The sequence below is a fragment of the Lithobates pipiens genome, unplaced genomic scaffold (genome assembly GCF_037356315.1).
Source record: "Lithobates pipiens isolate NorthernLeopardFrog02 unplaced genomic scaffold, aLitPip1_a1.2 Scaffold_18, whole genome shotgun sequence".
Classification (NCBI taxonomy): Eukaryota; Metazoa; Chordata; class Amphibia; order Anura; family Ranidae; genus Lithobates; species Lithobates pipiens.
In genome coordinates this window covers 490,126,032-490,152,300 of record NW_027507758.1, presented here as the reverse complement: position 1 = coordinate 490,152,300, position 26,269 = coordinate 490,126,032, and the positions used below count along the sequence as shown (strand labels likewise).

The following is a 26,269-nucleotide window of genomic DNA, read 5'->3' as shown; positions in this document are numbered from 1 at the left end:
GGGACAGATGCAGCATTGGACCGATGCTGCATCCACTGGGTAAGTAGAATTCCTAAAAAAAAGACAAAAAACACCTTTACTTCTCTTTTGAATGTTTTAGGTTTCACTGATTGAAAGCACTGATTACTTTATTATTACTGGGGGTAAGTTCACCTTAAGTAACAGGTTACAACCATATTCAGGGTGTAACATGTTACTAAAGCATCTGCCCGTAACCAGACCAGATATCACATTATGACAGCTGGTAGGGGATCCTCTCCTTGCACCCACTGTCACAAAAAGCACACCAGACAGCTTGCAGTTCTCAATGAACTGAGGGTGCAGGTAAGTGCTCTTGTACTTCCTGGACTTCAAAAACTGCATGCCCGTAAAAAAGATTGTACTAACAGTCTGCAGATGCCTGACATTGCACCTGCGATCTGCTGATCGCAAGTACAATTCTCTGCATGCTCCTAAGAAAAAATAAATGCACACATTTTTACCTGCATAAAAAAAAATGTGCATCTATTTTTTTTTTTTTTATTACTTATCTTTTAAAAGAGAAGTATGGTCAAAGCTCTTTTGGTCATACTTCCCATGTGGGTCCCAGGAGGGCACTTACTAGTGCCCTCCCGTGACCCAGAATCAGCCGACAGTGGGTTATAGCCCACTGTTCACTGACAGAGTCACTCCAGACTCTGGAGGTATCCTGACAATAATACTGGGTTCCACCTAGATGCCTTACAGCAGGCATGTCCACAGTCCGACCCACGGGCCGTTCTGGTTTTGAATGGCCCGCCTGGTTATTTGGACGATAATACGATCTCCCAGCACTGGGCTCACAAAAGATATACATGTTCAGATGCCTTGGAGGGGACGAGTTCCTGTTTACACGGTAGCCTCTGTAATAGGAAGTCCCGTCTCTAGCGCTGCCATTGGACTACTGTTCTGTCCATCAAAGGAGGCATTAAAGAGGCCGCCGAGAAAACAGTTTCTCCTGTATCTAATCTTTTGGTGCTCGTCCCGCCCCCTCCCTTTCCCCCTCCGAGGCTGCAGATGGATGGGCATCAGTCAGGCTGCACTGATTGCAATGATGGGGGGCTGCATTCCAGACAATGATGGGGGGCTGCATTCCTGGCCATACTGGGTGCTGCACTGATGACAATGGTGGGGCTGCAGATGGGCACTGACCCTTATTTTGCTTCATAGTTCTTTATTTAAAATTTAAGTTTTTCTCCTGAAACTTCCCTCTTAAAGTGAAGATGCGTGTTATACGCCAATAAATATGGTATATCCAAATAACACGCCCGAGATCATCTCTTTACTCACACACAGCCACAAAGGCAAGAGAATTCTTGTTGGGCAATGTATTAGTGCTCGAACTTACACACAGACCGAATTTTAATGGTTCAAAGAATGTCAGGGAAAATGGTCGGACCACACGCACGTTCACTTCATCAAATCTGGTCCTCTTTGAAAAAGGTTTGGACACCTCTGTCTTACAGGCAGCTGGCTAAGCTACTTACTTCTCTCTTAATGGCCCTAATAAGTGACCAACAATGGGGAATGTCTTATTGCCATGCTTGACTAACCTGATTTTATGCGAGTGGCAGCATTGTTGGAATAATAGTTTTTTTTATACTGCAGAAAGGAAGTAGTTTCTCTTGTTCTATTTTTATTAGAAAATGTGGTGGAGCCATTTCACAGCCCTCCCGTTCTTCCTGGGCTAAGGGTTAGATCTGAAAGTGGGGTGTTGGACTTAATGAAGGAGGATGAAATCGGTCTGCAGAGTGCAACGGAGACTCAGATAGCAAGCCTGCATGTGGAGCTGCTGGAAAAAAAGGCGAATGGGGTCTACTCCAGGCTACAAGGATTACCAGTGTGAAATTAACCCAACAACCTGAGTTATTATAAACTTTTCATAGACAGGAGAGAGCTACTCAGTATACCGTATACGTTATAGGGATTTAAGCAACGCCTGCATTCTGAAATTCAGTATATAACTTGGGCTGGTCAACCGTTTGTTTGCCAGTGTCTAAACCTCATGTAGATTGCTGTATCGCCAGAAGGATTATGACTTCTTTTTGTCCATTGAGGGACACAGGTAAAGTGAATGGACACAGCAAGAAATGTAATCACATTGAGAATACTACCTAATATACTGATACTTACTGGCTGCCATATTTTGCACTGGTACAATATTTTTTGTATTTCTCGTGTGGTTCATTCAGCTTCTCTACCATTGCTTTAATCTGTTGGATGGTCTTGAATGTCTCCACGGAATCATCTATGGTAAAGTGGTATTCACTGTGCTCTTGTGGACCCTGGTATACAGCAATGCTACCGCAAGCCTCTGAAAAGTGAAAGAATAATCTAATTCACATGATAACCAAGGCAAAATTTTCCCTTAGCCCCAAACAAGGAAGGTTTAATTGGCATCAAAAGTAAAAAAATCTAGCCCCATGGTAAATGTGAACGTTTGAATGAAAATATTTGCAACAAAACTTCATAAGATCCTTCAGTAGCATACACTTTTCTCATGGTCTGCATATTCTGTCAAGTGCCAAGGAATAAGTTAACAATGAATAGAGGAATTCAATACAAGGTTTTAATGCCATTTAGTGAATATTTCACATTATAGTAAGTAGTATTTAACTCTGTTTTCTTTTTGTTTAACACATTCAGCACAATAATACACATTCCCCAGTAAACTATTTGTTAAAAATGCTTATCCAGCAGAGTTCAGCATTTTTAATGTCCTTGTGCCCTACATAGTGCCGCTTCCTTGAACTTCTGATCTTCATTACGAAAATATTAACAGTGGTCAGTCCAGTCTCCAGTCAGTTTGCTAGCTTGGAGAGGGGAGGAGTGAGGAGCAGAGGAGTACCTTACCACTCTACGCTACAGAACTGTGTATTTTTATTAATGCATGCAGTACAAGGGGAGGAGAATTCCAATTCCTGCATACTAGGGTATTTTCATAGGACACTGCAAGAGAAAGAAGCCTCTCTGAACTAGGAAATGGAGAGGTATTGGTTATGGCACTAGCGTAACCACGTCAGCCCCGGAAGAATTTGCCCCCTTCCTGACTAGGCCATTTTTTTTGCGATATGGCACTGTTGCTTTAACTGAAAATTGCATGGTCGTGCAACGTTGTATCCAAACAAAAATGTATGTCCTTTTTTCCCCACAAATAGAGCTTTTTTTTGGTGCCATTTGATCACCTCTGCGGTTTTTATTTTTTTTGCGCTATAAACAAAAAACGTAACAATTTGAGCCTGGTTTTGCTAGATGTCTATGGACACTTTGTACTAAACTATAAGAAAAATTTGAGAAAATGCAGATGAGTAAATGGACTTTGGCTACAAGGGCAACCAAGATCAGCCATTTGGGTCCGATATACAGAACAAAAAAACTAGGAAAAAGTGATTGTGTTGTCCATAGGTGGTTTCACGTTGAAACAAGGAATGTTTTTTTTATGGACAACACTTTATGAAAATTGGAGCACAGAAAAATTTAAATGAAGTCCCCCTTAAAACAATTGCATCACATTTGTTGAAACATACTATTATGACAGAAATATGCAGTGCTGCCATTGCAGACTTTCCTCTCAAATGCTAGCTGCCATGCTGATCCATTGAATTACTTTCAGTCACTGACCCAGCACAAGCATGAAACAAGTGAAGTCAAGACTCCTAGTTTCCACATGCCATCTATGTCCACAACCTTTTTTTTTTTTTTTTTTTTTTTAGCCAACACGGCAAGTGGATCTAGTCAAAAATAAAAAAAAAAGGCCACAGTAGCAGCACCTCTGTATTTATCTACAGTCGGCAAGATGTGGCCACTTCACCCAAGAAAATGCAGGCGAGGCTCATCAGGTTTAAGAGGAGATCTGGATTAAAAAAATAAATAAAAAAAAAAAACACACAATTATACTCCCCTAAGTCGATGCAGCATTGAGCTGATGTTGCATTTATCCCCTGCCAGCTTTGCAGTGAGAACTGAATGATCAAACACTGCTGATCGCTCAAGTTCAACCCTTTCTCTCTGACTGTTGTGAAGGGTCACTTTATATTTATCTACCAAACAGTTGAATGAATGAATGAATGAAATACTTATATAGCGCACAATGCGAACTGAATCGCCTCTAGGCGCTGTGGCGAGCTTTGATCATCTGCTAAAAGAGGAAGGTCTTGAGTTTTTTCCTAAAAGCCAGGTGATTTTCTTCCAGGCGGATGTTGATTGGTAGAGCATTCCATAGCCGAGGCCCTTGGACAGCGAATCTCCGATCACCCTTGGATTTATACCGGGCTTTGGGCACGAGGAGGAGGTTTTTGTTGGCTGATCGAAGACTGCGGTTTGGTGTGTAATGATTTATTTTCTCCATTAGGTATTGCAGGGCTTCTCTATGCACGCATTTGTGGGTGAGGCACAGGGTCTTGAACATGATCCGATTTTTTACGGTTAGCCAATGTAAGCTCCTCAGTGAAGGAGAAATGGATTCCCAGGTTTTTTTTCCTGTTATCAGCCTTGCCGCCGTGTTTTGGATCAGTTGTAATCGCGCAAGTTGATATTGTGGTAATCCTATGTAAAGCGAGTTTGCGTAGTCCAGTTGTGAATTAATGATTGTTCCAACTACCACTGCTTTGTCATTCTTTGGGATAAAAGGGATGAGTCTGCGAAGCATGCGCAGCAGATGGTGAGATCGACTGACTACAGATCCTATTTGCGCATCCATTGACATTTGTGCGTCTAAAATAACCCCGAGACTCTTCGCTTTGGTCTTTGGGGAGATATTCTGCCCAAAGACGGTTGGTGGAGACCAGGAGGTTTTGGTTGCGGGCTTATGATTTGGGTGTAAGATAAGAAGCTCTGTCTTTGATTGGTTCAGCTGGAGGGAGTTGGTGGTCATCCAGTCCTCTATTGATTTGAGGCAATTTTCAAGTTGTTGTTGGTGATCTTTTTTTCCATTGATCCGGAAATAAAGTTGCGTGTCGTCAGCGTAAGAGTGGAAGCAGAGATCTGAGCATCTGATGATTTGAAGGAGTGGGCGAATGTAAATGTTGGAGAACGGGTGACAACGGAGAGCCTTGAGGGACTCCGCAGGTGACTGCCCGAGTTTCGGAGAGGAATTTTCCTAGTTTCACTGTCTGTTCACTGTTGCTTGTATAAGCCACACTTAACGTTGATCCCCACAGCTGACCTGAAAGATCAGCAGGCATGCCAAACAAATTTATCAGACACTTTTGACCATGCATGCAAAAGTTTCTTCTGCCAGGATTCAAAGCCCAAGGTGAGTCACCTAAAAACGCATGACTGCCCATGTACGGGTAAAAGGAGGGTTTGGCACATTAATTATAATATAAAAAAAATAAAAAAATAAAAAAGTGTTCTGTGAAACGTAAAGGGATAGATCCGTACATGGTTATCATGCTCCATACTAGTAGTGATCTTGGCATAATGTTCAATAATAACTGATGAGCAACCAATCTCCCACAACATGCAACTAGCATATGGACAAACAAGCCCACAAGATTATCATTGTTTGAACCCTTAGTGGAATTACCCTCCATCTTCTGTAGCTTAGGCATGCTCCTGCTGAATAGGGAATATATCCTCTCACATTCACGGTCTCCATCTATATCCAATGCTACGTCAGCTGGAACATTTCTGTTAAAATGAAGATCAGAGCAAAATCTTAATTAGTTCATGACATACTGTACCAAACACAGAACACTCTGATACACAGCTGCAGGGACACCAATTCCCATGTCACTGATGTGATAGAAGCCAGACACTTCGTGTGGACAGCTTCAAATCTACTGAGCTCCAGATACAGTTGCAGAGAACAACAGTCACACAATGTATATCTTTAACCACTTCCTGACCGGCGCGCGGCGATGTACATCAGCAGAATGGCACGGGCAAGCATATTGGCGTACAGGTACGTCCATTTCTATATGCTGTCGGGACCCCTGTGAGTCCGGTCGCGGGCCCCGCGGACTCAATCTCCACGGGGATACCCGCGATAGTCTCGCGGAGAGGCTTAAAGGGGAGATGCCGTTGTAAACAGCATTGCCCCGTTCTGTCTAGGAACAAGCGACACTGATCTCTGCTCCATGCGATTGGAGCAGAGATCAGTGTTCACCAACACAAAGCCCAGCCCCCCACAGTTAGTAACACGCCCCTAGGAACACTTAACCCCTAACACTGCCACCCCCTAGTTAACCCCTTCACTGTCAGTGTCATTTACACAGGAATCAGTGCATTTGTATAGCACGGATTGCTGTATAAATGACAATGGTACCAAAAATGTGTCAAAAAGATCCGATGTGTCCGCCATAATGTCGCAGTCACAATAAAAATCGCTGATCGCCGCCATTACTATTAAAAAATAAATAAAAAATGTATAAAAATGCCATAAAACTATCCCCTATTTTGTAAACGCTAGAAAAAGAATATGTATCGTCCTAAACTGAGGGAAAAAACTGTTTTTTTTATATATTTTTGGGGGATATTTATTATAACAAAAAGTAAAAAATAATACATTTTTTTTCCAAATTGTCGCTCTATTTTTGTTTATAGTGCAAAAAATAAAAACCAAAGGGGTGATCAAATACCACCAAAAGAAAGCTCTATTTGTGGGGGAAAAAAAAAGGATGTCAATTTTGTTTGGGAGACATGTCGCACGACCGCGCAATTGTCAGTTAAAGCGACGCAGTGCCGAATCACAAAAAGTGGTCTGGTCTTAAGCCAGCAAAATGGTTTGGTCTGAAAGTGGTTAAAGGAGATCTCTACTGACATGTTTGGTCTTGGTACAGACACACAAGACACCCACAGGTTAAAATGGCAATTAAAAGGTTAATATCACACATGAATTTTTAAATTACAACTAGTGTGTGTGTGTAAGCCAATGCGTTAGCCCTCACATGAATGCACTGAGCAGGCTGGATACTGAGCCATGGAGAGCAGGATAAAGAAAAGACCTGTATAACAAGGTAATGGAACTTTATAGAGATGGAAAAGGATATAAAAGATATGCTAAGCCTTCAGTTAGCCAATAAGTACTGTTCAATCACTTAAGAGGTGAACAAATTCAGGGATCTCTTGATACCAAGCCAAGGTTAGGTAGACTAGGAAAGATTGCAGCCACAACTACCAGAAGAATTATTTAGGATACAAAGAAAAGCCCAGATAACCTCAAGAGAAATACAGGCTGCTCTGGAAAAATATGGTGTGGTTGTTTTTAAGGAGTACAATACGATAGCTGAACAAAAATCATCTGCATGGTCGAGAAAGAAGCCTTTACTGCGCCCAATGACTCATGTCAAGGTGTTCTCGGCCATATTGTAAACATCATTTTTTGAGGCATTAGCATCGTAAAGGCTTCTTTCCGGCAACTCGACCATGCAGATTGTGCAAAGAAAATTGAGAACATTTCCCAGGCAATCAGTATATTGCTGACCCCAGACAGTATGCTATCCAAAAGGATTATGTTTAATGGACTCAAAATTCAATTACAACAGCAAATTTAAATGATAAACCTTACCTTTATAATTTATATTTGCTGTTGTAATCAAATATTTTGAGTCCCATAAACAATCTTTGACAACATACCATCTGGGGTCACTATATACCGACTGTCTGGGAACGCGTCCCAATTTTCTTGCACATTTTGGTTCTTCGGTATGGTAATCCACATTCATATTTGTGGAATGACAGATGCAATACGAGATCTCTGGGGATTCCTCTAAACTAGAGCAAGTCATCCAACTCCTCCTTCAGCTCGACCACGCAGATTATTTTTGTTCAATTATGGTCATATTGTGCTCCTTAAAAACAACGCTATTTTTTTTCCAGAGCAGCCTGTATTTATCCTGAGGTTACCTGTGGGTTTTTCTTTGTATTCCAAACTATTCCTCTGGCAGTTGTGGCTGCAATCTTTCTGGTTTTACCTGACCCTGGCTTGGTATTAAGAGATCCCTGAATTTTCCACTTCTTAATAAGTGATTGAACAGTACTGACTGGCATATTCAAGGCTTTGGATATCTTTTCATATCCCTTTCCATCTTTATAAAGTTCCATTACCTTGTTAGGCAGGTCTTTTGACAGTCCTTTTCCGCTCCTCGTGGGCCAGTATCTACTCTGCTCAACGCATTCACGTGAGAATGTATATAAGGGCTCCTGCGCTGTATATAGAAATTAAAAACAGAAGGAAAACATTCTATCCGACTGGGTGCAGCAAACACTTTATGAGTTGGCTCTCATCTAAATGTAAATAAGTAAAAAAAATGGTGTTGCGCTCCCAGATAGAGCGAAAGGACTACTTAATACAAAACCTATATCTTAAGAACAGATATCGTGAATATAATAGTGTAAATAAATAACTCACTTATTTGCATTCACGTGAGATAAACTCATTGACAATTTATACAAAGACATGAATTGCAATTTAAAAAGCTACCTTTAATTGCCACTTTAAACGGTGTGTCACCTTGTGTGTCTGTACACCAAGGCCAAACAAAACTTTTGATCAGCATCATTTGAGTGATTTCGGTTATCATTATGATTTAAAAATTAGCCAAACAACTATGTGATAATAAATGGCTTCATATGATCACTATCCTTATATAAAAGATTTTTTTTGGCATGATCAGTCATATTTTCAACAGTAAAATGTCAAAATGTCACACTTACACAGTGCACATGTGGCAGCCTTCAGCACTTTCGGATGATGCCTTACAGCAGAGCCAGGCTCCACTAATGAAAGCAGAGGAGTGATACTTGCTAAGTCTCCGCTGATTGCGTCGGCTTATTCTACTGAGCACCTCTATCCATTCATTTAGCTCTACACAGTTGTTAGCCTGGATGTAAAGGGGCTTCTCTCCATAGATCACCTGAAACATCTGTTGATAAAAACAGAGGATAAAATTTGCTTCCAATGATCCAGTGCACACAGATGATGACACAGACACTGCACATATCACAACACAGTGGACCAGAAATCAGTAATACCGATTTCAAAGCACACAGCACAAAGTGTATTTTCAGCACACAGGTAAAGGCAAGACATAAATGGCACTAAAAATTATATTGTGGTACAAAACCTATACCAAAGTCAAACAAATACAAGGACAGAAAATATAGCACATACAGTGGGTACTGAAAAGAATCATCTCCCTTTAAAATAATCAAATTGTCTTACTCTGCAGCCTGAAATGAAGACAGACACAGTTTTTGTTTTATCCAGCTGTATTTACTCAGTGCAACTTATAACATCCACAGTGAAAGATATAACTCTAACATGTCAGGAAAAAAAACCTCAAAAACAGAATCACTGAGTTAGAAAAAGGATCACTCCTCTTAAAAATGACTTGTAAATTCAATCAGGTGTAGCTAATCGCCTTCTCAATCGCACACAAAGCCATTTGATCAGCTGTGATTAGCATGAAAAGTTTTCCTGGAGCATTTCAGTTCCTGGCACTCTCAAGACTTCCAGGATAAAGTTGTGTACAGACACAAGTCAGGAGATGGATTCTTGGTGCCGTTCCCTGTTTGTGGCATTGGTTATCGTCCAGCTCGGGAGCTGCAATGTGTAGAAGGGAGGTTTTCATATCTCCTGATGTCCCCCCCTGCCCCGTTCGGACAGGCAGGGCCACCTACACATCGGTGCCATGCAACCACGCCCCTCGGGTGACGTTCGCAGATGCGGCTTTGGCCCGCTATTGCCTGGTATGTCAGCATGCATTACTGGGGGCATCTACGGAGGGGTGCCCCCATTTGCTAGCGAGAGTCATCCGTGTTTGGTTGCCTTGTCACACACACACGAGGCGTTGGAGGCGGAGCTCACTGGGCCCTCTGGGGATATAAATTAGGGGCTAGTCACTGTCACTTCCCATTTCCTGTTTCATTTCATTCAAGGAGAGTCCACATTCCTTGATGGATGCTAATCATCCATTCACTCCCTTCACATTTGAGCACTTAACTTCAGCATGGTCTGCCATATACATTGTCTCACATATTATGTTCACTCACATGGTTCATTCATGCACACACGTCTCCAAGTCCATCTAGCTTTGAACTACATTGGTTTGTGTAGAATATTTTTTATATATATTACACACACACATACATGCATACATTTTATATTATATATATATATATATATATAATCTCTCATCACATTGTATATTTCATGGTTGCTCTGTTGGTATAGTACCAACTGATATACATATATGCTTATTTTAGTAGACATATACAATGGACTTGGATACATGCTATGTGGAACACACTATCACACTGTTTTTGTCTTTTTTTTTTTTTTTATCTACACTTTTTTTTAACCGGTATTTATTTTTTCTATTGTCCCCTAGATTATAAGCCCATACCATTATTGAACCAGATTGGGTCATGCATATATCATAAACCACTTTAACTTCTATGTTATGACAGCATCTATTGATACATATGCGTTTATGTTTCAGTTGACATTATTGGCGACACACACCCCCATCCCGGCCACGTCTGCCCCCCCGTTTGTGCTCTGTTGGGTTGTTTTTTTCTTTGCCTCCTCAGCTCCCAAGCCGGACGCTCATTACTGCAGCCTCTGGGTATTCAGCATTTGGTAGTCTGATACAGCCATTGGTGAGTATAGGGCCATGCATTTTGGATCCTCTTGCCCAATTGTCACTAGGTCTGTATTCTGTACCCGTATTCCGGCCCCCAAACTGGGCAAGCACTGCGTTTCGCAGTTGTGCATATTGGAAAAACCAAGTCTTGGGTATTCCAAACTGCTCCATCAACTGGGCAAAGGTGGAAAGATTGTTCCCCTGACAAATGTGATGTAGATAACTAATGCCATATTTTGCCCAGGTCTTTTGGCCATCATTTAGTTTTAGAAACTCCCCCAGTAATCTGTTACACCATAGAGGACTATTAGGTGACAGCCACAGGGGTTTGTCCCTCTTCTGTTGAGAGCACAGGTGGAACACTTTCCCAGGTAGTGCCCTAACTGAACCCACTTTTTTTTTCCCGGGATCCCTTTTCTTTAGAGGATATTCTGGAGGGTTTCTTATGAAGTGGCAACTGCTGCCTCCAACAAGGTAGTGGCATTAGGTGTCTGTAGGGAAAGCCGCCAGTGTAGAAAAGATAGCTGTGAGGCCAGAAAATAGGAGCGCAAATCAGGAAGGGCCAACCCTCCCATTCTAACTGGTAGCTTCAACATCTCCAAAGACACCCTGGGCGCCCTGGAGCCCCACAAAAAAACGACAATAATGGAGTCAATATGCCTGAAGATCCAAAGTGTCACAAAAACTTGGGAGTTCGAGAGGATACAGAGAAAATTGGGAAGAAAGATCATCTTAAAACAGATCTGTCCCAACAAGTTGATCAGTAAATTCTGCCATCTCTGAACCTTCTATAGAAAATTCTCCACAAATCGATAACAGATTGGTCTTGAGGAATCTTGATATGGGAAGCTGAATTTCAATCCCCAGATATCTAAAGGAGGTAGATAATGGAATGGGACAATCCTGCGTGATGCTCACTGCTTCATCAATGGGAAAAAGGGAGGGCTTCTTTCAATTTATACGGAATCTGCTAGATGGGAAAAGTTAGTAGAGACATATCCCAGCAGACTAAAGGCTGTAATTAAAAACACAAGGGGGGAGATCCTTTTTACAACTCAGTGATTCTATTTTTTTATTTACAGATGGATAGAAGAAAAACGGTCTGCCTTAATTTCAGGCAGCAAATCAACAAAAATAGGATTTTTTTGTACTCTCCGCAAAATCATTTTCTCTGTAAATTTACCGACCGACACAGCTCTTTTCAGCCATTGGGTTGTTACACCACCTTTGAGTACAAAAAATCCTATTTTCTCTTATATTCACTGACCGACACAGCTCCTCTCTTAGCCATTGGGACGCCCCAAGCAGTGTCAAACGAAGGGTGGGAAAACAGCATAAGAACTTCATCCACCATGGCAAGTGGAAACGAGTAACTTTACCCACGAAAAACAGTGCGTGGAAAAAGCACCACAAAACCAGGGTACCCGCAACAGGAGTGACTACCCAAAACTGCGGAATGTAATGCAATAGTGCATTAAATTAAGATGCTGCGTTTTTACCCAAAAAAACAGGAAAAAGGAAAAATATTGTATACCCAATTGCAACTAAACGCCCGCTGCAAAACTTTGCGGCCAAAACAGGCATCAGCCGATGCACTGACATCTACCTTGTAGAACTTGGTAAACATGTGGACAGATGAGCGACAGACGATTGGTGTCGGAAGGCCCAAGATGTTCTGATTGCCCTTGTGGAGTGGGCCAAGACCGGAAAGGGGGGCACCTGCCCCTTCAAGGCATAGGCTTGTACTACAATCTGTCTGATCCACCTGGAAATGGTGGCAGACGAGACCTTTGGACCAGCCACTGAAATAAACAGTGAGTCTGACTTCCGAAAAAGAGCTGTGGCAGACAAATACACCTTCAGAGCCTGAACCACATCCAAAGCGTGAAGGGCCACCTCCTTAGGATGTGTCGGCTTAGGACACAAAGATGGTAACACAATGTCCTCATTGATGTGAAACGCCGAGACCACCTTCGGCAGAAAAGACTGTTGCGGACGCAACACCACTTTATCCTTGTGGATAACCAGATAGTGCGACTTGCAGGACAAGGCCGTCAGTTTCAAAACCCTCCTGGCCGATGTAATGGCCACTAGGAAGACGGCACAGTGGTGTAGTTGGCGTCACAGTGGTGTAGTGGTTAGCACTCTCGCCTAGCAGTAAGAAGGGTCGCTGGTTCGAATCCCAAACACGACACTACCTGCCTGGAGTTTGCATGTTCTTCCTGTGCCTGCGTGGGTTTCCTCCAACACTCTGAAGACATGCAGGTAGGTTAATTGGCTTCCGCCTAAAATTGGCCCTAGTATATGAATGGGGACCTTGGACTGTGGGCTCCTTGAGGGTAGGGACCGATGTGAGTGTGCAATGTACAGGGATAGGGACAATTGTAGACACTCATTCAGGTTGAACTGGATGGACTGGTGTCTTTATTCATCCTTACTATATAACTATGTAGAAAGACCACTTTCCCAGAAAGAGCCAACAGAGGGATCTCTCTGATATTTTCAAATGGCGTTTTTTGCAGCGCCGATAACACCAGGTTCAGATCCCACGGTGGTAACGGTGGACGCACTGGAGGGACTACATGTTGCACCCCTTGAACAAAGGCACTCAGTGAGTGAGACGCCAGGGGTCGTTGGGGGGGGGGGGAAACAGCCAAGGCTGATATTTGTCCTTTAATGGTGCTCAACGCCAATTTCTAGTCTACTGAAAAAACAGCAGGATCCTGGATATAGAAAAGGAGTGCGGATGGCTTTCTCCTCACACATGGAGATGTAAGCCTTCCAGGTACGATGATAAATCTTCCTAGAAGAGGATTTCCATGCTCTCAACATAGTGGGGATCACCGAGTCCGACAGACCCTGGATCCTCAACACCTGGCCCTCAATAGGCATACCATTAAAGCCAGTGATGGTAAAGCAGGATGTAGAATTGGACCTTGAGACAGAAGGTCCTCTAGTAACGGAAGTCGCCAGGGGGAGTCTGCCACCAGCCGCACTAGGTCTGTGTACCAAGGCCGCAGAGGCCAATCTGGGGTGACCAGCTTTTTAGCACCTTTGCGCCCACGCACCGCCTCCATCTTGGCAACGAATGAATTGAGGGCCGCCGACAAGGTGTCCAAGGGCACTGTGCATTCCACAGGCAAACCGGTTGCAATTACTATAAAAACAAAACAAAAATATCGCGCTTAGGGCAAACCTGAGAGCTGCAACTAAAAACCATCTATCAAAATATGGGTCAAATCAGAAAAATTATACATAAAGTTGCGCTAAATAGACGTGAAAATTGAAGTGAAAAACTCAATACAAATCACAAAGAAAATGCAAATCAAAAAAACATCCTGTGTAAAGTTCAATAAAGAAAAAAAAGGAGTCTTTGTAATCAGGGAATCTTAGTTCCAAAAAGAAGCCAGCGAACAGGAAAATCAATCCTTTTTACGAATACAGTGGAATCCTCCTGACTTTGCCACTATCACATCCAGATCTGAAAAATGTTTGACTCTTACCGCAATGGGTGGACTCCAAACCAGTGGAGTTGTTAGCGCGAGCAGACAGCCCTCTGCGGGGTTCTTTTGCGTGTATTCCGTTCCGGTGTACTACTGAGGGCATGAATAGATGCGGATCATTCGAAGGTAACCAGCCTAGATCGAAAAGTTCCGGCAACCGTCGTACCTCCTGCTTCTCCTCTTGGTCACCGTAGAGAAAGCAAAGTGGCCGTCCGATCTCCCTGTATGCCTGGAGTTATCGAAAGCTCCCCAGCGAGTCTTTCCCTGGCTCCCGAACAGACAAGAGCTCTTCGTTTTAGCTCCAGGCTCAGTCACCACTACCCAGGTTTGCACATTGAAAAACCTTGGCATCCGACGATTCGCTGGGGAGCTTTAGATAACTCCAGGCATACAGGGAGATCGGACGGCCACTTTGCCTTTCTCTACGGTGACCAAGAGGAGAAGCAGGAGGTACGACGGTTTCTGGAACTTTTCGATCTAGGCTGGTTACCTTCGAATGATCCGCATCTATCCATGCCCTCAGTAGTACATTGGAACGGAATACACGCAAAAGAACCCCGCAGAGGGCTGTCTGCTCGCGCTAACAACTCCGCTGGTTTGGAGTCCACCCATTGCGGTAAGAGTCAAACCTTTTTCAGATCTGGATGTGATAATGGCAAAGTCAGGAAGATTCCACTGTATTCGTATAAAAAGGATTGATTTTCCTGTTCGCTGGCTTCTTTTTGGAACTAAGATTCCCTGATTACAAAGAATCCTTTTTTTCTTGATTGAACTTTACACAGGATGTTTTTTTGATTTGCATTTTCTTTGTGATTTGTATTGAGTTTTTCACTTCAATTTTCACGTATATTTAGCGTAAACCGGTTGCAATTGCCTGGATTTCGGGGGAAGAAACACCAGTTTCCTGTCTGCCACCCGAAGAGGACTTAGGACAGTGATGGTCCCACCCTCCTTACTGCTGCTGGCTGAAGGGGTTCATTCCCGCAGGACTCGCCACCCTGAAAGGTTCTGCGCTATCCAGCAGGTAGTGCCTGTAGTCTGTTGGCTCCCAGGTGCAGAGGAATCAGCTCTGTGTCGGTGGAAGCTGCTGCTAATGGCACTGAAACCATGCTGCAATGTGCTCAGGCTCAAAGAAAATGGCCGTCCAGCATCCAGTATAAGGACATAAAACACAGGGGAAATGGCCGCCATAGCAGACACATGCTGCCACTAGAGAACACTGAAAAAAAAAAACGTGTTCAGGTTTCCAGAAAATGGTCGCCGGCATGCAGTATAAGGACAAATCACAGGGAAAATGGCCACCGAAGCCCAGGAGAGCATTCTTTCCCTTGCCCACAACTAAGATGGCCGCCAATGCAAAAACCCATGAGGGGCGGAGAGAAACAATGGCAGTGAAACAGCGCTGCAAAGGACAGAGGTACAGCCTCACAGGCACCTTCCAGGGACATGATAAAACAGGACTCAGGACACAGCCAGCAAGTGCAGCACCCCCCCCCCCCAGGTGAGAGCCCCCCCAGAGAGCCCCTGCACAGACGCACACACCGCTCTGCAGCATCCCACACAGGGAGGGAGGAGGGAAGATAGGGACAGGGAGAGAAGAGAGGGAGGTGAGGGACCCCCGAATCGACCTCCCAGGGAATGCCCAGCTGCTCAGCCCCACCAAGGCAGGGAGAGCAGTACTTACCAGTCCTGAAGAGCTGGGAGACATTCCATTACAGACCCACTCTCTGATCAGTACAGGGTGGCCGCTGGCCTGGCACACTGTGATACAGACATCAGTAGCCCGGTCATATGTGTGCCCCAGAGCATAAAAGCTCACAACCACCTCTGGAGCTGAGGTTTCATTGTGGCCGGCCTAGTGCGGAGCTGTGATCTGCACACGCTCCATGGCCAGGCTGGGGAGACTACAAGGATAAGGGTATCCAGCCTGTCACCCAGCCAGCTGTTGATAGCAGATCACAGGATATATCATCTTGCGCAAAAAGCCAAGCTTCTTCCGATGGGCCCGTCAGGGTTCCTAGGTCCTTCTCCTTTCCTAGGCAAAATAAAACGGATGACTGCATGGCAGGCTGGAGGGTTGTTACTTAAGGGACCGCCTCTTGGGTGAAACTGGAAAGTTCTGTTTTACATAACATGTAATGCCTAGTATTCTCCTAAAGGTGGCATAACAACCCAATGGCTAAGAGGAGCTGTGTCGGTCGGTGAATATAAGAGAAAAAGTAAAAAAAAGTAAAAGTAAGTTTAATAATAAAAATCTGAGGATTAATTCAGCTGCTAATATTTAAAGCTATGCATGTATGATCTAATATTCATAAAACTGAGTTGTATAGATAGTAAGGAGATTCATGACTGTATATCTTCTAGTGATATACCTTTCAATTTATTTTAACTGTCATAAGTTCTTGTGTGGTTCAAAAATATATCAAAAGCATAAACCGCGCTGTTAAATAAAAAGTTTAAGCAGCCAGCACAGCCAAAGACAAACGGCACAAATACCAAAAAGAAAAAAATTTAATCTAAAGGACAGTGAAAAATATTAGATTGTGTATCAATACTAAATAAATGTGCAATAAAGTCCACCACGTGAGTTGTAGTAAATCATAAAAAGCCTGGAATCAAATGTCAATGGATCAGCATTTCTAAGACATCTTTAGGCAAATAGCATCAATGAAGACATGTTGAGAAGGAATGTTGAAAAAGAGGAAAATCTTGTGAAGCCTGGTTGACTTAAGAGGTATATGTCCTTTAAGTCCATTATCTCCAGTAAGCCTTCATGCAATTGGTGGCGGTATCTTCACAAGATTTTCCTCTTTTTCAACATTCCTTCTCAACAGGTCTTTATTGATGCTATTAGCCTAAAGATGTCTTAGGCCGCGTACACACGCGGGGACTGTTCGCCCAACTTTGTCCGTCAAACAGTTTCGGCAAACAGTCCGCTCAAAATTAGCATGGACGAACATGGCCACACACGACGGACGAACAGTTTGCTGAAACCGTGCGCGATGACGTGAACGGCACGTACGACGGGACGAAAAATACGACGTCCTATACACTGCATTATAACTTTCGGCGTGAAAATCCTTTGAGCATGCGCGCAACTTTGTTTGACGAACAAGCCTACACACGCGGGGACTGTCCGCTGAAACAAGGTTTCAGCGGACAGTTTTTCGGAATTTCCGAAAAACCTTGTTCAGCGGACTGAAAGCCCACACACGGGCGGACTGTCCGCTGAAACTTGGTTTCAGCGGACAGTTTCAGCGAACAGTCCCCGCGTGTGTACGCGGCCTTAGAAATGCTGATCCATTGACATTTGATACCAGGCTTTTTATGATTTACAACTCACGTGGTGGACTTTATTACAACTTTATTTAGTATTGTTGATACACAATCTAATATTTTTCACTGTCATTTATATTTAAGAGCTGTATTTTGAATAAAATAAAAAAATGATTAGGTTAGGTACTTACATTGTTCTTATTAAAGGCATTTTCATCCAGCTTCTCCACAGCCAATATATTTTTAATAGGAATACGAAACATTGCCTCTTTATCTGGCAAAAACAAAATGATTACTAGATTAGTGCCAAAACCAAAATAAGGTATATCCAGTTCTTTTACACTGAGGTAATAGAACCGATGCAACAAACTACTTCTGGAGCTGTCTGCATACCCTTTAATAAAAGTAAAAATAGGGTAATCAGTTTGTCACAGAGGTTACTTGACTAGTAAAACTTTTATAGGATATACACAGAGTAACAAATGAGATAAACCATACCAAGAATATACTGCTGTGGTCACAGGATTAAGGAGGACAACGCAGACCCTCAAAATAATTAGAAAATACTAGTATTACACTGTGAAGCCATAAAGATCTCCAATGTGTCAGAAAAATAAAACACTAGCCGCGAAGTTCCAGTTCTGAAAACGCGTAAAGCATTCCCTTGTCGACTGCTGGTGGGGCAAACATAACCCTTCTATTATTACAGGGTTTTATTCTCTGGATAAACAAGTGACAGGGTCATTTAAGAGAACCTGTTGGAACAGATATAGGAGCCATTACTGACTTGTTTTTGAATATGCACGATTTCGGCTTTCCTTATCCTTGTTTTATTACATAGTGATTCAATGAACAAGCAAGCATCAGTGCAAATCTAGAATGCTTTTCTGACAGCAGAAGTGTTTCAGGACCTGGAATAGCTGACAGATTAAAGCAAAGATCTCTAGATAACAGATGCAATTTTTTTATTAAATTGTTTTATACTTAATCGGCCAACTATTCTGAGTACAGTCTGCCATCGTAAAACCCTCTCCTTCCTCCCTATTGCAGCAATATTCACTGTGCAATCCTACTTGAAGCTGCACAACCTTTCCAGCAAATGCATCTCTGCCAACTTCTCTTCTTAGTAGCCACACATTTCCAAGAACTAATTCATTCCTATGGGTGAGTGTATTTCCAGGAACAGAGAGGAAGGTAAGCATTTAAAATAGATAGTTGCACTCACTGAGGTTGTGCAAATACATGACATAACTGAAAGTGAACTTGTATTTAAGTTTACAAATAGGGGAATCTTGAGGGTCATCTTTGATAAAGCTTTATTTAAAAAACTAAGGATACCACTATAGGAGCTGCCATATCCGTTCCGTTTTTAAATGGTGTAGGCGTAAATGAGGAATATGATGGAATTGCCCACTGGATTATTATACTCTTCAGATGGTACAGAATGGTATGACATTTTGACAATGTGCCTAAGAAGATTCCTTCTGTTGTAACTGCCATATTGTAAATAAAGTGATAAAATACCTCTTTGGAAGTTTTCATGTTTTATTGCTCTAGAAGGGTTTGAAGGTATACCTAAACCCATCTGAAGGGCAATCACCCCATCAGATGACTTATTGATCATGATTTTTATTATATGAATTGATATTTGGTTGATGTACAAATATACTGATGTAGTTTGCATACTAAATGTTAGAATATATGTAATTTACATGTGATTTTTTTCTGATTGTAGTGGCATTCTGTACAGTACTTCACAAGTCTCCTGATGAAGTCATTTGAATGGCGAAACATGTTGAGTAGAAATTACTGTACACACACTGAATTTACTGATGGTTTTAAAAATGATTTTCTTTTACTTTTGAATATTTACAATAAAATTGTGATTTTAGGAATAAAATGTTGGTACCTTAAAAATCCCATCCATGTGTTTCTAAGTATTTTGTATATTCTGGGATGTGGTACTTTCATCCTCAGATCTTTGGCTGATAAACTACCTACATTTTTTTTGTTTTTTTATATCTCAGTCCCATGACAGTAATGATCAGGCAAATTTGTGACACTTCCCAACAGGGACACAAAGTTAAAAAAACAAAAAACCCTTAACCCTTCCCTAATTTACCATGAACTTAGTAAAAAAGTTTGAGTTTTAGATGCACTTGTTTTTGGACACTGATCAATACAAAACAGGCTCATTTCAAATGTAAAAAGATATCTGCAAAGTGTGTAAGAAATCCACTGGGTTAATTTTTCTTTGGCAAAATAGAACAGGTGAATGCTTGTTATAGGAACTGTAAGCGGTCATAGATGGCCAGCTTGTGGACCCATGCAGTAACATCACATTTACCTTTCTGCTTGTGGTATGAAAATTCTCGACTTGTAAGTGAAAACCAGCGTTTTTTAAAATTCTTCTTTCCAATACGCGTTCGACCTTGGGCACGTTTATTCAGCTCTCTATAGAGAGAAGGAAAAAAAATATTTTTTTTGCTAACCAAGAAGCAAGTGGTCAATTACTGTTCTAAAAGGTACCAGCTTTCTGTTTACCAAATTGAAGCCACAAATTAATTTCTTTCCTTACCCATCTTTGAGAATGACAGACTCACTCACTCCGCTTGGCTCTTTACTTTCAGTTGATGATATTTCCTCTAAAAACTGGAGAGGAAGAGTAGCGTTACAATGATGACCTTATCAAAGCAAGGCTTCAGTCTGCAGCAAACATGCACAACCACTCTTCTAGCATCAGATTGGCTTTTGTGAATGCATAATCCTTCAGTTTCAAAAGTCTGTCCAAGACTTTACTGATGGGCTTCAGCATGGGGTAATTTATGTCTAATTCCCTTCCTCTAGAGCAAGGATCTCCAAACTTTCTAAACAAAGGGGCAGTTTAAGGTCCTTCAGACTTTAGGGGGGCCGGAGTGGCCAGTGGGAGTAGAAAATGCCCCAGCATCAGGTGGGAGTAACAAAAAAAAAAAAAAAAAAAAATTACATTGTCTGTAGTCAGCTGAAGGAGAAATAGTGTCCCATCATTGGTATTAGTGGAAGAAGTAGTGCCTCATCATTGGAAGTATTGGGAAGGAGTAGTGCCCCATCTTTGTCAGTGGAAGGAAAAATGTCCATTGTTGGTGTCAGTGGAAGGAATAGTGCCTCCTTGTTGGTGGTAAGGGGACAGGGAATAGTGCCCTAAGGGCCACATAAAGACAAGCAAAGAGCTGCATTTGGCCCACGGGCCGTAGCTCAGAGACAACCATCACTCTCCTGTAGTCTGACTCCACAATTATTTATCCTACATTATACAGAACCAATTGGGGGGAGGAAATATATTCAAATCAGTGCGCAGTCCAACATATTTAACTTAAGAGTACATAAGATATTAAAAATTCTAACTAGAGATGCACCGAAATTTCAGCCGCCGAAACATATCGGCCGAAAATGGCCCTTTCGGCAAAAAGCAGAATGAGAATTTTCGCTGATACTGGTGCCAAAAATGGGGTGGGGCCTGCTGGGCTTGGCCCCACCCCTGGTGCTGCCCATCACGGGGGTGTCATTCCGTCTTTACTCTCTCCTGCTCCCCTCCCTCCTCAGCCATAATGCAGGCAGCCCGTGGGGTCTCGCTGTAAAGTCCCCCTCTCCCCAGCGGTGGCTGCATATGGCTCCTCAGCCGATGTGTAAATTGGCTGTGCAGGAGCTCGGGCACACTGTTTACTGTGAAAGTGAAAGCAAGGGAAAGAAGTCTAGCAGTGTGTGCTGTGCTCTCTGCCTCCCCCTACAGTGCAGTACCCAGCATGGAGATTAAGGTACAGAGCTACACCTGCCGATTTTTAAAAAGACTCTCTATATATAGGTGTTTGTATGCCTGTGTGTGTGTGTGTTATATGTGTGTGTTATATGTGTGCATGTTTATATGCAAGTGTGTTATGTATGTGTGTTGTGTGTGTGTGTGTGCGCGCATGTATGTGTTATATGTGTGTATGTTTGTGTAGGTTTGTGTGCATATGTTTATATGTTTATATGTGTATATGTTTATATATGTGCATATGTTTATATGTGCGTGTTTTTATATGTGTATGTTTATATGCACTGGTGAGGCACAGGCAGGCTACATGACGGGCACTGATAGGCTGCTGGGCACAGTGAGGCTGCTTATGATGTGCACTGATGAGGCTGCATTGATCTCCTGTAGCATGTCCGCAGTCTCGGGCCATCTCCTGTAGCATGTCCCCAGTCTCGGGCCATCTCTTGTAGCATGTCCCCAGTCTCGGGCCATCTCCTGTAGCATGTCCCCAGTCTCGGGCCATCTCCTGTAGCATGTCCCCAGTCTCGGGCCATCTCCTGTAGCATGTCCCCAGTCTCGGGCCATCTCCTGTAGCATGTCCCCAGTCTCGGGCCATCTCCTGTAGCATGTCCCCAGTCTCGGGCCATCTCCTGTAGCATGTCCCCAGTCTCGGGCCATCTCCTGTAGCATGTCCCCAGTCTCGGGCCATCTCCTGTAGCATGTCCCCAGTCTCGGGCCATCTCCTGTAGCATGTCCCCAGTCTCGGGCCATCTCCTGTAGCATGTCCCCAGTCTCGGGCCATCTCCTGTAGCATGTCCCCAGTCTCGGGCCATCTCCTGTAGCATGTCCCCAGTCTCGGGCCATCTCCTGTAGCATGTCCCCAGTCTCGGGCCATCTCCTGTAGCATGTCCCCAGTCTCGGGCCATCTCCTGTAGCATGTCCCCAGTCTCGGGCCATCTCCTGTAGCATGTCCCCAGTCTCGGGCCATCTCCTGTAGCATGTCCCCAGTCTCGGGCCATCTCCTGTAGCATGTCCCCAGTCTCGGGCCATCTCCTGTAGCATGTCCCCAGTCTCGGGCCATCTCCTGTAGCATGTCCCCAGTCTCGGGCCATCTCCTGTAGCATGTCCCCAGTCTCGGGCCATCTCCTGTAGCATGTCCCCAGTCTCGGGCCATCTCCTGTAGCATGTCCCTAGTCTCGGGCCATCTCCTGTAGCATGTCCCCAGTCTCGGGCCATCTCCTGTAGCATGTCCCCAGTCTCTGACCATCTCCTGGATAAAAATATTTTTTAAAAACAGTAAATTTCAGTATCGGTACTGTTTCGGTATGGGTTTCGGGATCAAGGAAGATTTATTTTTGGTATCGGTTTCGGCACCAAAAAACCCATTCGATGCATCCCTAATTCTAACACCACTAAACACTGTCATTAGTATTAGAATCGTAAAAAAAAAAAAAAAAAAAACGGGACGATAAATAGGAAGTAAAAACTGATCAAATTAATCTGATCTTCTAAGTAAAACTCCTAAGTGAATTTAGACATTTGATGTTCCTCAGAGTTAGATAACCAGAAGATTTCTGTGAGTAGGGAAAGGGGGTGGCTGACTTCATAATCACCAATAGTCATAGTCTGTCATGTTAAGTAAATTTTCCCCCACTCTTCTTTCAGATCACAGGAGTCCCCTGGTTCTAAAAGTGTAACCACAGGTCACGTAAAACCAATTAACTGGAAGACTCAGTGGAAAGGCAGCAAAGGTAAGAAACTTACCTGCACAGCTCTGCATGGCCAATAACATGTAGAATAAGGGCACTCACAAATTTCTCTCTCATACAGGGCCAATTTCATCACACACACACACACACACACATTCTCTTTACACATACAGATGCTTTCTCTGTACTCTCTCACAGGGTAGGGACATGCTCACTGGATTCTCCCACACAAAGCGGCAGGACTCCGTAGGCTTCCTTGCTCTTTTCGCCTTTATCACAGGACAGATATAGCACTGCTTTGAGCTGGACCCAATTTATAGCCAGTTTACAGTAACGAAAAAAAAAAAAACTGACAGCTCAGGTCAATCCGATGTTAGTATACTGATCTCCCTTGCTGTTCTATTGTGTTCTGAGAGGGGGAAGGGCCCCCCCTACCAGAACATACCAGCCACCGCTCTTCGCCATTGGCGGAGAGCGCTAATGGGGAGCCAGTCAGGAAAGACCTTTTTCGCCCGGCTTCTGTCGAATCGGCTGCAGTACACACGGGCCAAATGTCGGCCAGTTTCTATCAACATGCGACGATGCTCAGCAGGTATACCCACCCCTTCATTAAAATTTGTTTCATTTGAGAGACCTAACTAAAACATATATTTAGGTCCTACTTATTTATATAACATACAGCAAAACTTGTTTATGGACAAACATTTACTTTTAAATAAGCAACACAGCTCTAAAAGTAAGGCAAGTAAATTGGTAAACATCTTCTGACTTTACCAAATTTGTTTTTCACTTCTAACTCACCTAATTGTCCCAGTGATCACATTTCCAAGATCTGCACCCTATGCTTAGCTACTGGCCTGGCTGTAGAAACATGACTTTCTAGTGCCACTGTAATCTAAGGTCTTAGCTTTGTATGTAGAAATCTTTACCTGCCCACCTAACACAGATCTACCATATGCCCCAAGTGGTATTTTATAGGAACTCGATTTATTGTATGCAGTCATCAAATGTTTAAAGGGGTTGTAAAGGTAATTTTTTTATTTTCTACATAGGTTCCTATAAGATAGTGCATTGTTGGTTCACTTATCTTTTCCTTCGATTTCCCTTCTAAATGTTTTTTTTCTTTGTTTTCTTTGTCTAAATTTCTCACTTCCTGTTCCTCCTCAGTAAGCTGTTCAGTTAGCTGTTCTGGCTGACTAACCACCAGCTCGGATGATGGTGAGAAGTTTACTGAGGAGAAACAGGAAGTGAGATATTCAGACAAAGAAAAAAAACATTTAGAAGGGAAATCAAAGGAAAAGGTAAGTGAACCAACAATGCCCTAGCTTAAAGGAACCTATGCAGAAAATAAAAAATTTACCTTTACAACCCCTTTAATGAAGCTACACTTGGGACAATGCCAGTTCTAAAGAAACATAACCCATATAGGTGCATTTGACTGCAACAACCAAAAAAATTTAACTGAGGATTCCCAATATAGTCAAGATCAACAAACCTTTTTAGCATCAGCTGTGTAAGTTTCTTCTTCAAACATCTTGTAGAAATCACACATAAAGGGCTCTTTGAAGCTAGACTGAATAGACAGAGCAGATGATTACGTATGGTAAAGTTATAAATCATGTTCGCAAGACAGACCATGCTTAAAAAAAAAAATTAAAAAAAAATAAAAAGACGTACAGTTTTGCTTTTTGCTAAATTGCCTACACTCCCAAGAGTCTGGATGGTTTTGGAAATGAGAGTCAAAATACGTGATGTTGCCACATCCTGAAATGAGAGAAAGGTGCAATAGGTTACCTCTCACAGAAAAAAAAAAAAGACAAAATTTACCCATGTAACGGTACTAATCTGGGTAACTTAAGCTATGACTGAATATTTACAATCTCTTTTGGGGAAGAACACCTCCAAACCACATTATGGGTCTTGATTTTAGAAAAAAAGGGATTGCTCAAGGTATGTTAATAGTAACAAATATTTTACATTAAAACATAACATATGAGGGGGGCTGAAAAGTTCTGGGCCCGACCCCTTTCCCAATATGTAACATCAGTTTTGTTATTGTAGTTGTAAAGAGTGACATTTCATATATTATGCCAATTTGGAGGATTGGAGCTCTATTTTCTCAATTGTTGCAGGTAATTGAATGATCCATGGCAGAGAAGGCGACGGAATTTACAAACATTGAACTACGAGGCATCGTGAAGTTCCAAAGGAAATTCATCAGCATATACTGGAAACATTGGGTGATCAGTGGCCATCATAAATCAACAGTGAACAAATGGTGTGTAAACTTTCAGCGTGGCAAATTTTTGAAGATGCTGCAAGATCTGGAAGGCCTGTCTGTTTTTTGTTTACAAACGTTTTATGGAGGTATTTCAGGCAAGTACAAAATGTATAGGCACAGAGAGATTGGCAAGTACAGTCCAGAAACCTGATAAAATTGTGCAAATATACATCTCTCATAATCACTTTAACAAAATGAAAGATTACACAATAACAGAATAAGAAAAAACAAAACAAAAACAAATAAGAAATAATTTGATTACACAAGATTGCATCTGTGAGGTAAGATAAGCGAGTACTTGTAAGGTATGATTAGGTCAAGAATATCCATGTAATATTACCATCGGAACTGGATACATTATCATGAAGGACCACAAACCTATCTAGTTATTAGAAATGAGTACAAGGATTTCCCCAAACATAGTTTATGTTTGGTAAGCTGACCAATTTTCCCAATTTACAGTCAAAGATGTGCATGGAGTCCATTAGAGTGTGATGCACCCTTTCCATTAATCTAATAGACTCCATGGGGAGGAGCACCTGTGACCATGGTAACGAGGGACATCGTCAGTTTAGGGAGACAGCCCATTGGATAGCACGAAAAAGCATATGTGCTAGTTTTTTTTTTTGGGGGGGGGGGGGGGGGGGGGTGGAGACCTCTGGGAGTTCTGCAAATAAAATGCACATAAGTCAGGGTCACAGGTACTCCTGTTATTTGGCGTACCAGCGAGGAGTTTTTTTGCCACAAGGATCTCAAAATAGTGCAGCTCCAGACTGTGTTTAGGAGAGTACCCCTGTCACTACAGCCTCTGAAGCATGTGTCAGGAACCAGTGGTAAATTCTGTGCAACCTGCCAGGGGAATAGTACCAGCGGGTACGTAATTTGACTACAGTCTCTTTGATAGAGACAGAGCGCGTGCATTTATGCATATTGGAGACTATGTCCTGCCAGTTTTCTGCAGAGATTTCCTGGTCTCCGCCCCCCCATCCTGTCATAGCTGTTGATTTGGTCATAGTATTGCGGTCGCTAAGGTACTGGTATATGATTGAGATAGCCCCCCTATCTCTAGAGGCCTCCCAGCATAGGTTTTCAAATGGGGATTTAGCCAGTTCCACAACTTG

The 26,269-nt window shown here is 42.7% G+C and overlaps 1 protein-coding gene across 2 annotated transcripts in view; it reads right to left on the bottom strand.

Moving 5' to 3' along the window:
* RASA2 (RAS p21 protein activator 2) overlaps positions 1 to 26,269 on the bottom strand; it is a 214,396-nt gene that overhangs the window by 22,318 nt on the left and 165,809 nt on the right. For both annotated transcript variants that reach the window (XM_077488567.1, XM_077488568.1), the window contains exons 16-23: positions 24,545 to 24,631; positions 24,363 to 24,440; positions 19,965 to 20,038; positions 19,734 to 19,840; positions 17,578 to 17,660; positions 8,677 to 8,885; positions 5,546 to 5,649; positions 2,152 to 2,332 (exon numbers count right to left, since the gene is read on the bottom strand). In XM_077488567.1, the coding sequence (XP_077344693.1) occupies positions 2,152 to 2,332; positions 5,546 to 5,649; positions 8,677 to 8,885; positions 17,578 to 17,660; positions 19,734 to 19,840; positions 19,965 to 20,038; positions 24,363 to 24,440; positions 24,545 to 24,631 (923 nt within the window). The remainder of the gene's footprint in view (positions 1 to 2,151; positions 2,333 to 5,545; positions 5,650 to 8,676; positions 8,886 to 17,577; positions 17,661 to 19,733; positions 19,841 to 19,964; positions 20,039 to 24,362; positions 24,441 to 24,544; positions 24,632 to 26,269) is intronic.